The sequence below is a fragment of the Mus musculus genome, chromosome 2 (genome assembly GCF_000001635.26).
Source record: "Mus musculus strain C57BL/6J chromosome 2, GRCm38.p6 C57BL/6J".
Taxonomy (NCBI): domain Eukaryota; kingdom Metazoa; phylum Chordata; class Mammalia; order Rodentia; family Muridae; genus Mus; species Mus musculus.
Genome location: NC_000068.7, coordinates 157,937,381 through 157,950,676, shown reverse-complemented (window position 1 = coordinate 157,950,676; position 13,296 = coordinate 157,937,381). Strand labels below are relative to the sequence as shown.

Here is a 13,296-nt window from a genome sequence, read left to right as displayed (position 1 = left end):
CTCTCTCTCACTCTCTCTCTCTCTCTCTCTCTTGGTCCCTCTCTGTCTCTCTTGGTCTCTCTCTCACTCTCTCTCTGTTTCTCCCTCTACCTCTCTCTATCTCCTCTCTCCCCTTCCCCCCTTCTCCTGCTTGTAGATAAGATGCAAGCTCTAAGCTACTGCTCCAGCAGCCTGCCTGCCTGCTGCTCTAAGCTACTGCTCCAGCAGCAGCCTGTCTGCTGCCGTGCTCCCTGCCATGATGGTCATGGACTCACCATCTGGAACTGTAAGCAAGCCCCTAATTAAATACTTTAAAAAAAAAATAAGTGGCTTTGGTCATGGTGTCTCTTCATAGCAATAGAATAGAACAGTAACTAAGACACCGACTAAAATAACAATTGAGTTTTGTCTGAGCTAAGGATTGGATGCAGTGCCTTGGGCTTATGGAGGGAAGATTTTCTGACTCGATGATTCTAGTTCTAAAACAGCAAAGCACTAAGTTCTGGAGACAAAATATTACACTTGAGGCAGGTGCACAGTGGCTCATGCCTTTAATACCAGAACTTGGGAGCCAGAGGCATGAAGATCAGTAGGAGTTTGTAGCTAGCCTGGTCTACATAGTGAGTTCCAGGACAGCTGGGGCTATGTAGAGAGATCCTGTCTCAAAAAAACAAGACAAAACACTACACAGAGAGGGGAGTAGAAAGTCACAGACACATTGAAATGTGTCACAAAATTGTAATAATTAAAACAGCATGATATTGACCCATCATAGAGGAGATACAGGAGTAGACAGAAGATGGGTGAAGTGGCCATGGGTGTGGGATCTTAGTGCTGATGGCCTCTTGAACCAATTTGGAGATGTGGGAGGGGATGGAGGTGCTGCTGACAGTCTAGAAAGATTAAAAAGTGAGCTTATGCCTTAAGACAATTTAAGTTCTCAGAGCCTCCACTTTATGTTTATACAATGAAAGATAACTCAGAAATGATACCATAATAGAGAGACTGAAACCACTTAACAATAAAAAATATTTGTCAAACAAAATGTCAAAAGGAAAAACAAAACAAAACCAAATTGAAATTCACTTCACAGAGATGCCACAAGTCAGCAGGATGATGGACGGAGACCCAGTCAATAAATAGTGAGACATCCCAGACGGAGCCATCAGATCCCAGGGAGGGAGAGCAGGAGGCTGTTCAACCAGCTGGGTCAGTGAAGGGCGAGCATGCAGCTTACCCACAGACCACGGAGATCTATGCCTTTGATTCTAAGGTTGTGGAGATAGGGATGAGGGGCCGGGCGGAAGCTCACACACCATTTATAGCTGTGTAAATTGCTCCCACATCCATGGAAAGTAATTAACAAGAATTAAACCAGCGTCAGTGCTTTGACCCTGCAATTCTAAGGTATAGAGATATCTTACAGAAGTGCTCTGCCTGTGCTCTGGCTTGCCAGGTGGAACACTCCACACAACCTTGTTACTGGAGGCAGGAGACCCCAGTGACCAGCCTCTAGGAGCCCTCTGAATAAATCATTCTCTGTCCAACAATGGAATAGCCTACAGCCACTCAAACTACATGGGAGCCGTATTGAAATGTGGTTACCCTGGGGTTGCTGTGTAGCTATAGATGCTCATGCGGTCTGAAGCCCAAGAATTTAGAACAAACCCCATACTGGATTCTTTTTGTGGGTTGTGTGTGTGTGTGTGTGTGTGTGTGTGTGTGTGTGTGTGTGTGTGTGTGTGTTTCCAGTCTTGAATTTCTGGTTTCACTGGCTATAAAGCATTTTCTTAACTAGTGATTGATAAGGGAGGGCCCAGTCCATTGTGGGTGGTGCCATCCCTGGGATGGTGGTCCTGGGAAGAAAGCAGGCTGATGCTAGGCAGTGGTGGCACTCGTCTTTAAACCCAGCAGAAAGGCAGAGGCAAGTTGATAAGTGAGTTCAAGGCCAGCCTGGTCCACAAAATGAGTTCCAGAACAGCCAGGGCTACACAGAAACCCTGTCTTGAAAAAAAAAATTCCTGGGTTCAAACAATCCTCCTGCCTCAGCAGCTAGAGTGGCTGGGGATCCAGGCATATACAACCATACTTAATTTTCAGGTTACTCTCTGTAGTACGTGCATATGTATGTGCATGCATGGGGAAGCCAGCATCTCAGTGTCCTTCCTTGGCTGGCAAGGTCTTGCCTTTGGACTGGACTCTATAGATTAGGCCAAGCTGCCTGGCCAGAAGCTCTGGGACCCTGTCTGTCTCCACCTCCCCAGCCTCGGTGTAATTCATGACCATGCCTATGTTTTTTAAAATGTTGGTTCTGAGGATCAAATCCAGGCCTTTGTGCTTGTACTGCAAGAAGTTTACCAGCTAGGCCATCATGGGCTATTCCTGTGTTGGGTACAGGGGGGAAATGGCTTGTAACTACCCTTAGGGAACGTTGGGGTTGTTTTGAACCTTCAGGACAGGCCTGGGCACCTTAGGGACGAGTCTCCCAGCCTCGTTATCTCTGTTTCCTGCAGCCGCCATCATCATCTGTACCCCACTCACTCTAGCTTCCACTTAAAGAATCACAGTAGTAAGTAAATCGGAGCCATAATTTCCCAAGTGCCTACAGAGCGCCCGGTTTTGGCATGTGGGCCCAGTGCTGCAGTTAGGAGTATTCTATTTCTTTTAACAGCTTTATTGAGATACCCACACACCATATATTCATCTACTTAAAATATCTGTTCCGTGATTGAGCAAATCCACGCCGTTGTACAACCCCCATGACAATCAATTTTAGAATATTTCTATCACCTTCTTTATCTTGATGCTATCAAGGTTCCCGAATGCTGTAGCGTGCAGGAAAATGTTCTTCTTCATTCTCAAATAATATTTCACTGCCAGGATAGACCACATTGTCTTCATCAGCCACTCGTGGGTTGGTGGACACTTCGGCTGTTTCTGTTTGGTGACTGCCGTGGATAATACTTCCATGAATATTCATTCACAAGCTTTTGTGCAGACATGTGTTTCCGGTTCTCTTGGAAGCGGGCCTGCTGGGAGATGTGAAGACTGTCACGGATGGGACTGCCTCATTTCCCATCCTCCTTAGTAGTGTGATGGTCTGGGTTCTGCACAGCAAGCTCCCCAGAATTCCTCATCTGTCCTTTGGATGACAGCCCCTTTGAATGTGTGATGGCGGCTCACTGTGGTTCAAGTCTTACTTCCCCAGTCACATCAACATTATACAGAGAGGGAAACTGAGGTTCAGGAAGGTGAGGGGTCCTACTGGAGGATGGACAGAGGCAAGACTCAAGTCCAGGCACTCTTCTTCCCCTGGGCCCTGGGCCTTCCAAGGCCAGCATTGCATTGGGACTTTTCTGAGATGGATAATATTCATTGAATAAATGCTAGACACTGGCCAGATGACCACAGGGCAGACAAGATGACCCTTGGATACCCAGATTCTGCAACAGATGCAGGTCCTGCTGCCTCCACATCTAGGTTAATTATGTCTTAGTCCAAGCATTCATTCGCCCACCAGTCAGCCATCATCTGGCCATCCATCTACCTCCCATCCATCAGTCCTTCCATACACACACGCGCACGCACACATACACACACACACACACACACACACACACACACACACACACATACATCAGTCCTTCTAAGCATACAGACCACCCACCTGCCAATCCATCCATCAGCAAATCCATCCACATTTACCTATTATTCATCCATCCATTTATCCATCATCCATTCAGCCACCCACCACCCATCTATCTATCCATCATCTATCCACCCATTCATCTCCCCATCATCCATCCACCTGCCAGTCCATCCACTGTCTATCCACACATCTATTGTCCTTCTATCCATCCATCCATCCATCCATCCTGCCTACCTGCCTTCAGCAGCCCTCCTCTGAACTTTTGTCCTTGTTTCAAAAGTTGAGGATGCAGGGCCTGTCTTGGAGGTACTGTGGTGATGCAAAAGTCTTGGGACCCAGTTCTGTCATATCAACACACCCCCGTCCCTGGGTAGTGCCATTGGTTTTTGAAGGTGCAAAGACAAGAGACCTGCTGGCCATACTGGTTTGAGAGGTCCGTGTCAACCCATCCTCAGGTAATCCTCAGTGGAGGTGTGGCAGTTGGGATGACCCAAGGCATGCACGGTGGTGCCCCGGGGAGAAGCAGTTTGAAGTGATCCAGCCTTGGCCAAGCACTCCCACTGTTAGGTTTAGGAAGGTTCAACTATTGTGTAAGCTAGGGGGAGCTGTGAACCCTCCCTGCCCCTGATTTCCTCCTGTGTAATAGAGGGATGGAGACTATCCCAGGAGAATATGAGATCCCTTCATGGATAGCCTGGAGCACTGGCCTGGCAAAGGCCCCTGAGGTTCTCTTGCTCAATGAACAGCAGACACGGAGGAGGCGCTCAGAGCAGCAGCCTTAGATAAAGCACCCAGAAGGAACACACCCTGTCAGCCCAGTTCTGGAGAAGCTGAGGCAGGAGGATCAGGAGCTCAAGGGCATCCATGACTACACAAAGAGTGTGAGGCCATGCTGAGCTACGTGAGGGAGGCCGTGTTTCAAACACAAAACCACAAAATTCAAATATGAGGGGGCTGGGATAAAGCTCCCCGGGAGAGCACTTGCCTAGCATGTGCAAGGTACCCCATTCCCAGCACTGAAAAAAAGAGAAGTCAAGTCGATTGTTTTGTTTAAAGTGGCAATGGGGGAGCCAGCTCAGTGGGGGAAGGCGCTTGCCTCTCCCAGCCTGATGACCTAAGTTCAATTCCTGGGACCCACAAGGTGGAAGGAGAGGACTGCTATCCCTGAGATCTTCGGGTTGTTCTCTGGCCTCTGCACACCTCCCCCACCCTACCACCCAAAGACTGTAGTAAGAAATAAAGTGATGTACATATAGGTATTAAAACTAAAACAGCTGGGCGTGGTGGCGCACGCCTTTGATCCCAGCACTCGGGAGGCAGAGGCAGGCGGATTTCTGAGTTCGAGGCCAGCCTGGTCTACAAAGTGAGGTCCAGGACAGCCGGGGCTATACAGAGAAACCCTGTCTCGAAAAACCAAAAAAGGGGCTGGAGAGATGGCTCAGCGGTTAAGAGCACTGACTGTTCTTCCAAAGTCCTGAGTTCAAATCCCAGCAACCACATGGTGGATCACAACCATCCGTAATGATATCTGATGCCCTCTTCTGAGGTGTCTGAAGACAGCTATAGTGTACTTACATATAATAAATAAATAAATATTTAAAAAAAAAAAAAAAACTAAAACAAACCTACTAAGCTAGGGGTGATGGCACACTTCTATAATCCTAGTTCTTAGGAGACTGAAACAAGAAGACCACTGGGGCTATATGAGACTCTAGAGCCAAAACTGACGGCCGTGATGTTGTTGTTGTTGTTGATGATGATGATATTACCGTAAGAGTCACCACTGGGCCAGGCGTGGTGGAGCAGGCCTTTAATCCCAGCACTTGGGAGGCAGAGGCAGGCAGATTTCTGAGTTCGAGGCCAGCCTGATCCACAAAGTGAGTTCCAGGACAGCCAGGGCTATACAGAGAAACCCTGTCTCGAAAAAAACAAAACAAAACAAAACAAGAGTCACCACTGGGTTCCCTGGTAGGGTAGAGGATACTGAGGGCCAAGGTGGGAGTCCGCTATGGGGTGATGGATTTGCTGGGTGACAGCTACAAAGATGTTTATACACTTGCGCAAACATGCTTCACAGGTTCTTCTGTATGTGTGATTATCTCAGAATCTAGGACTAATTCGGGTTCAGTATTCACAGTGGGGGACGACAAAGGCTGCTTCTCTCGCCCCTTGAGACCCCTTCCCAAGGCCAGCAGCAACTCCTGCTCTCTGCAAAGCTGCCAGGCTCCTCTCAGCACCAGGTCACCTCTGCTCAGTGCTGTGACCTACAAAACCCTCCCTTCCTCCCCACAGCGGCTCAGCTCCCAGCCTCAGCAAGGCACTGCCCGGGTTGGTTTAAACCGCTTTATTGGAGTTGGCTGGTACTCACAGGTTGGGTCATATACACAGGGCCCGCTCACCCCTAGGCAAAGCCCTGGGCCTCCCACCTCCCCTCCATCACCGAGGGTGGCCAGAGGTTTGAGCCAGTTCCGGGGCGGGGTGGGCCCAATAGAAATATTTACAAACCACCAGGGTGGGTGTCCCCTGATCAGGAATAGGGATGGGATGGGCGGAGGGGGTCCCTTGGGTGGACTTCACAGGCCCGAGAAGGGGCTGGGCGTGGGGGGGGGTTGCCGGCAGAGGGGGGCTCGGGGAGAGCCTCGGGGGGCCCTGAGCGAGCCTGCTGGTGCTAACTCTGCCTGGCGGGGCAGCCTCCCGCGTGGGGCTGGTGGGGCTCCGCCTCCCTCGGGGTTCCGGAGCCGGTTCCAGGTAGAATGATGAGGAACAGGAGCGTTGGGCCCCGGCCCGGCTCCTCACCAGGGGGCTGGCCGCGAGGACGGGGTGCACGAGGCGGAGCCGGGAGGGGGATAAGCAAGCAAAGCACACGCGGGACTCCTCTGCCGCCGTCGCCGCAGGGCCGGGAGGACTGCATGCGGGGCGGGCGGGCTACAGGCTGCAGGCCTCGGGCAGAGAGCGCTTGCGCAGCTCCCGGCCCGGCTTGGGCGGCGGCGCCGGCGCGGCGGGGGGCGCATCAGGCAGCTGCAGCACCGAGTTCTCCCCGGGCTGCACCCGCAGGTATGCTTTGACCTTGTGATGCCGGGCCTTGCCGTCGCTGAAGTCGATCACGCGGCACTCGTAGGTGCCTTCGTCCGTGGGCTTCACCCGGGACAGCCGAAGCTTGTGGGAGATGTTGCTGCCCACCACCTTGACCACCTGGGGGCGACAGAGGCACCGTGAGAACCGGCCGGGGTCGCGAGCCAAGCCGCCAGGCTGTCCCCACCCCAGATACCGCCAGGGAGGGGACCCAAGGTCAGCATCCGAACTGTTGAATGGCAGACGGACAAACAGAAGCAACGCTAACTCCTATCCACGGAGAGTTGCGTGCAGCCAGTGGAATACCGCCCAGCATTGAAGAAGGGTGAGCCAGAACTGACAAGAGTTCCACAGACAAGCAGGGAACCAGACTCCTGGCAAAGCTCCCAGGCTGTGCTGCTGTTTTGAACAAACGGAAAAGCCCTGCGTAGGACAGAAGCCAGCAGCCTCACAGCAGAGCTTCGGTAGAGCTCAGGAAACTTGGGGGTTGGGAAGGCACGTGCCACAGTAAATGTGTGGTCAGAGGAAAATCTGCAGGAGTCCCCTCGCCTTCCACCATCTGGATCCTAAGGATCAAACTCATGTATTTGACTTCATGGCCAGCGCCCATTACCTGCTAAGCCATCTCACCAACCCTGTACTGGGCCTGGAAACTGGAAAGAAGGTCCAGAGCTTAAGCGCACAGGCTGCTCTTGCAGAGGACCGGGGTTCAATTCCCAGCACCCACATGGCTGCGCACAATTGTCTGTACCTTCAGTTCCAGGGGAGCCAATTTCCTCCTCTAGTACGGGCACCCGGCACATGTGTGGTGCGCAGATATATATATATATATATATATATATATATATATATATATATATATATATATTCAGGCAAACGCATAAAATAAAAACAAGTAAAATCTAAGAAAAAAAAGGGACACAGGCTGACAACCGAGTACTACATTTGGATTCTAGAGTTTAACTGTCCACTCCCTGGAGGTGGAGTGGGTGTTATCTTGTAAAGTTTTGGCTTTTTATTGATGTGATTATTTTAAAGCTAAAGTCTCCTATGTTGTCCAGGCTGGTCTCTAAGTCAGGACCCTGCCTTAGCCTCCAAAACGCTAGATTGTAGCACCACACCTGACCCTTGACCCAGTCTTTTTCATTTTATAGTTGGGAGCCCGCTCTCCTGGGTCAAGAACACCCAGCTCGGTAGACAACCTATTCCTGCTGTGCCTGTGGGTCCACCACCGCCATCCAATTTTAACCTTATTCCAGAACTCTCTTTGGAGGGGAGGGGGTAGGGGAGGGGGGTTTGCAAGTCTGACTTTCTTTCACACAATCAGCTGGCTCTGTTCATTGCTGTGTAGTATTCTATCGTATACTTGCCTACACAGTTTCCCGTTGGCTGGTATTCCGGTAGTTTCCAGATTGACACTCTCATGATTCAATCTGCTCTGAATATAACTCTGTTGGCAACTTTCTTTTCCATTACAAGAGAAGAGGCATTTGGAGTCGAATGCATCATTAGGGAGACTGGGCGGTGGGTATGGGGACTCTGATCTTTTTTTTTTTTTTTTTTTTGTAAATTTCTACATGTCTATAACTAAAAATAACAAAAGAAAATGTTAACTGGGAAGGACGCTGGGAGTGTAAGGACCCTTCTTAGAGCTGAAAGCCCAGTCATCATCTGGCAAGACTCACCCTTCCTGAGATCACAGTAGCGGGCTGCTAACCCCACCAGCCCCATCTCTGGATACTTATGTCCCTCTCTAGATGGCATTATCTGTGCCTGCCAAGTCCCACAGATCACTCTAGTGGTTCCCTGCTGTTCCCACCTCCCAAGTAAGAGAACCCAGGGTAAAAATGATGGTTCCTGAGAAGGCAGGTATGGCCTGTAGACATATTTCCCAGCCTGCACTGAGACACACAGCCGGGGACACACACAAGGGTCAATAGAGAACTCACAAACAGCAGCTAGTGTCTCTTGAGTGGAAGGACTCACCCCATCTCCTTTTTCCAATTGGAGTGGCTCCCTAATGCTACCCTTTTGTCTTACAATGCATACAGATAAGGTGGTGGATTTACTGAGGGGGAAACTTGTGACTCCAAAAAAGAAGTCTTGGCCTGGTCAGGAGCCAGCATCAGTATGTAGCCAGGCTAGGAACCGACTTCCAGCCTGGAAACAATGTGACAGACCCACAGAGGATTCCAGAGTTGGCCGCACAGGCCCCATAAGAGCCTCCTGGTGAGAAGCAGGAACGCATGAGCTTATGGCTAGAGCAAGAAGCACTGGTGTGGAACGCAGACAGAACATCCCAAAGGAAACACAGGTAAGGAGAGCCAAGAACTAGGTGCTCCCTCCCTAGTGTGGGGCTCAGCTGGAATTCACTCTGGCCGACTCCATCACCCTGACCAAGGGCACAGAAAGACCCCCGCGGTCCCGCCACACTCTCTAGTGAGTTAGGAGAAGCCATCGCAAATGCGCAGCGGGAGCGAATTACCTCAACATCTGTTTCCCTCACGGATATTAATTATCCTTCATTTGTCAACCCTACAAGGCGCTAATGGAGTAATAATACGTAGCGCTGGGAGCCGCCGCTCCTGGGGAGGGAGGCCCACGCCCCGCCCTCCAGGCGCAGGCAGAGACCTTTGCTGAGACCTCTGCCCTGAGTGCCAGCCCCCTCCACCACCTCCCAGGAACCAACGGACATTGGTGGCCTTCAGAAGGGCGGCGCCTCCGCCTGGGCTGTTGGGACAGAGGCTACAGGACAGCATACGCGAGTACCCTGGCCATCCAGGGCAGAAGCTAGATGGAGGCGAGGCTGCAGCCTGACTTGGCCCTCACTCAGTGTGCAAAAAGGCAAAGACCCAAACAGCAGCCATCAGTAGTCAGAGCACTTCACTGTAGCATGTTGTCCCGGAACATCCCCAAGGTGCGGGAGGGAGAAAACCAAGGCTCCCATGATCTGCAAGCTTCACCACGCTTGGGGCGTGGCGTTTGGGCGGAAACCTCTCTCACCTCACTCGCCAGCATTAGCACTCTGTCTCCTAGGGACGCCCTGTCCTAAGACTTAGCGGCAGCCGCTCTTTTGGGAAAATGGAAGAGACTGCAGGGCTTCCTCATTCAGGAATCTTTGCGACTAGAGAAGCCAAATCACACACCGGCAGGGCAGCCTGGCTGTAAATCATAATCACAGCCCAGCATCGACAGGCCTCAGCGATTAAGCACCTAATCACGCCGAAAAAGCCTGGCCAGGCTGGCCCTGGCCGCCAACCTCTTGCTGCCCAGAGCCACACACCCCAGGCTCTGTCCTCCCAGCTGGGCCATGAGGAAAAGCCAGGTCATGTATGCCTATGGTGTGACCCTTGCCTCAGTGTTGCTCCAAGGGGAGACCTTGGCAGTACCTGGGGAGGGAGGGAGGAGTGGGTGGGTCTAGCCAGGGCCAGCCTCTACTCCACTCTGCCACTTCACCAGCCCCTGGGGAGGGTCAAAGCCCAAGTTGGAACCCTATGGGTCTGAGAACATCCAGCTGGTCCTACTGTGGTCACCTTGCTGGACAAAGAACATCCAGCCTAGACTGCCCCTGCCCCTGAACATGTGACATTATCCTTCTATCCAGGAGCTACCCTGCAGGAGCTAGGACAGGCCCTGACTCTGCTAGCTGAGTCTTCCTCCAGTGTCTTCCCAAAGGCCCCCTGACTCCCCATTCCATCACTCTTCCTTGACTGGCTGCAAGCTCACCCACAGCTGGCACAGCATTGAGAGTCCTGGAGGTCTCAGGCCTGCCCTCCAGGGAGCCCCCAGGCCTGTGTCAGCTCCAGCCAGAGGCTCTCAGACATTCTCCTCCTGTGGTGGTAGCCGCTGTCATGTTTCCCTTTATCCCCTGCAAATAGTGAATGGATACATGACTGTCCATTTTCCATTTGGGCCTGGAGACTGGGAGCAAGTGACTGTGACCTTCTGGAATCATCTCTTGTCTACTATGACAGCAGTCATCGCTTGACAGGCCCAGGGAAGGGGGAACATTTTCCTTTTAACTAATTTTTGTGAATGTGTGAATGTATGGGTCTGTGCTTGTTTTGAGCCGTTCATGTGGAGGTCAGAGGATAACTTGTCGAGGTTGGTTCTCTCCTTCTACTGTGTGGGTCCCAGGGATCAAACTCGGGTCCATAAAGCTTGGGGGCAAGCACCTTTACCCACCGAGCAGTGTTTCCTGCCCCAGACGGAACTTCTTAAGTCAGGATGTCAGCACCATCTCTGCCTGCAAGCCTAGTAAGTAACCAGTGTAAACTCTAATGCCCAGAGCCTTAGGAGATCACAGCACCCTTCCCAGATCTTGAACACAGCTGCTAACACAGGTACCCTAAGCTCTGCAGGATGGCAGCCTGGGGGTCTGAAGGCCACAGGTAAGTACTAGAGGCTGGTTTCCTCAGCCCAAGCTCATCCCAGTGTCTAGTGTTTTCTTATGCCATCTTATTTCAGAAACAGGGTTCCAGAGGGCATAAAGCCAGACACAGAACTCAGCTCCCGGCATACCAAGTGTCAGCACCCTGGTGTCGTCAGGATCCCCAACTACTATCAGTAAAGCTGACCCTGAGTCTGGACTTCTGGAGGCTCCACAGGTTCAGAAGTGTCCCCCACTAACTGAAGCCACGACTCCACAGTCCCTGGCGCTGTGGACCTATAATTCACACAGTGGTTTACCAAAGGCCCAAAGATGTCCTAATAGCTGAAGCTTGGGAGTTAGCCCAGTAAATCTGGCCTTTGGATGATGTGAGAATATGAGGTAGGTCCCCTCTGGGTCCCCAAGGCCCCCACACGAGTTCCTCCACTATCATCTGGACACACAAGTGCATGAACCGAGTCAGTTACACCATGGCAACACACACACATACAGACAGGTTCACATATACATTGGTCTGAGTGTACGTGAGAAATATAGTAATCAGTAAATATTAACTAGACACCTACTATGTGCCAGGCTCTGCGTTGGGCTGCAGAAATGCAACAGTGAACCAGGCTCATCCAGTCTGAAGGAGACTGACATGAAGCAACAAATCTGGGCCCAGGGTACCTCCCTCAGCTGAGCAGTGAAGGGAGAGATGGGGCTAGATAGGAATACATTTCTAGGCAGAGAGCCTGGCCAATGCAAATGCCCGGGGTTGGGAGTAACAGATAGCCCTAGGCATTGCAGAATGGTCACAGAGCCTTGAAGGCTAAAAAGAAAAGTTTGTACCATTTCCTACCATATCAAGAACCTAGGCTGTGCACGCACCTTGGGTGTGGTCTGCTCTGCCTGTGTAATTAAGAATGCTGGCTTCCACAGCTATGTAAAATGCTGGGCCTGGGACCAGACCCTGAAGCCCCAGCTGGTACAAGGATTATGGAGATGGCTGGGGGTGACTTCACACTCCCACGGAGAACATTTATTTTATTTAACTAATTAGCATTGCATTCCCCTCTCACGAGGCAAGCAGCCTGGAATTATAATCCTCTCAATCAATTAGATAATTCTTTCTTTGCCAGAGCCCAGAGAAGCTCGTGAAATGGGACACAGTAGAGGCAGAGGGTGTGTCCTCCAAGGGGCTGTATGGGTACTTATGGAGACCTCTGCCCAAGAGGCTGATGGGTACAGAGGCAAGAAAAGAGCATGCCGTTGGCTGAGGGCAGGAGAGCAGGATTGGCAGCCTTAAACCATGAGTGGCTGTCATTTCCATGTTCTTCCAAAAGGTACCAGGGATACTGTGACCATCCAGTCTCTCACTTGCTGTCCCCTCCCCTGAGTGGCTGTAGGAGCCTCCTGGCCACAGTGCCTTTAGTTAGAGCCCCTGGTGGCCTCGGGGCCCTGAATTTCCTTATATCCCCTAAAGAAGCTGTGGAGACCCAGCCAAAGGGGGAATTAGAAAGGTTGCCCCAACACACATGGCTTCCTACACCATGAGTGTGTTGCTGGAGAACTTTCCAGCAATCCAACCTGGTTCTGTGGCAGCACGTATCCCCAGAACCGTCTTCTCTGCTCTGTGATTTTTCTCCCATTGTATGTTTTTTCTTGACAGTTCCTGTCTCTTCCAGGTTGGGTTTCAGGTACTCAAAACCCCACAGTAACTGTCACATCCCAGCCTCTGGTGCCCCTGGCTTCCCTGGGCTCTGGCAGATGACAAGAAGCTCAACAGCACCAACCATACCTCAGGTCCCCTCCAGCTTCAGCTGTACAGCCTGTAAAATGGACAAACACTTGGCCCTCCCTGTCCTGTGTCACAAAGGAGTGGATGCCTAAGGCTGGCCGGTCCTAGAGTCCCTGCTCCTAGAAGTCACACCCTGAGATGTTCCAGCATCAGTCATGATGGGACAAAAGGAGCCCACTCAGCCTCCTGAGACCTTGTAGCTTCCCAGTGACAAATGGGGCTGATTCAGGCATGGAATACCACAGAGGCACACCTGGCCTTGGCCCACCAGGGGAGAATTCGTCTTCTCTCTCTTGTCATTTATCCTACCTGTCATTCAATTGACTTGAAAAATCTCTGGCTAACAGACCCAGAAAAAACAAAAACAAAAACAACAAACCCTCATCAAATTGGGGCACCTCCCTGTCTCCCTCCCACTTCCTCCAT

General features: G+C 51.4%; 1 protein-coding gene across 1 annotated transcript in view; it reads right to left on the bottom strand.

Moving 5' to 3' along the window:
• Positions 1-5,957: 5,957 nt before the first annotated feature.
• The window catches only part of Vstm2l (V-set and transmembrane domain containing 2-like), a 30,067-nt gene continuing 22,728 nt past the window's right edge, over positions 5,958-13,296 (bottom strand). The window contains exon 4 of the mRNA NM_198627.2: positions 5,958-6,820. Within this exon, the coding sequence (NP_941029.2) occupies positions 6,554-6,820 (267 nt within the window). The 3' untranslated portion in view covers positions 5,958-6,553. The remainder of the gene's footprint in view (positions 6,821-13,296) is intronic.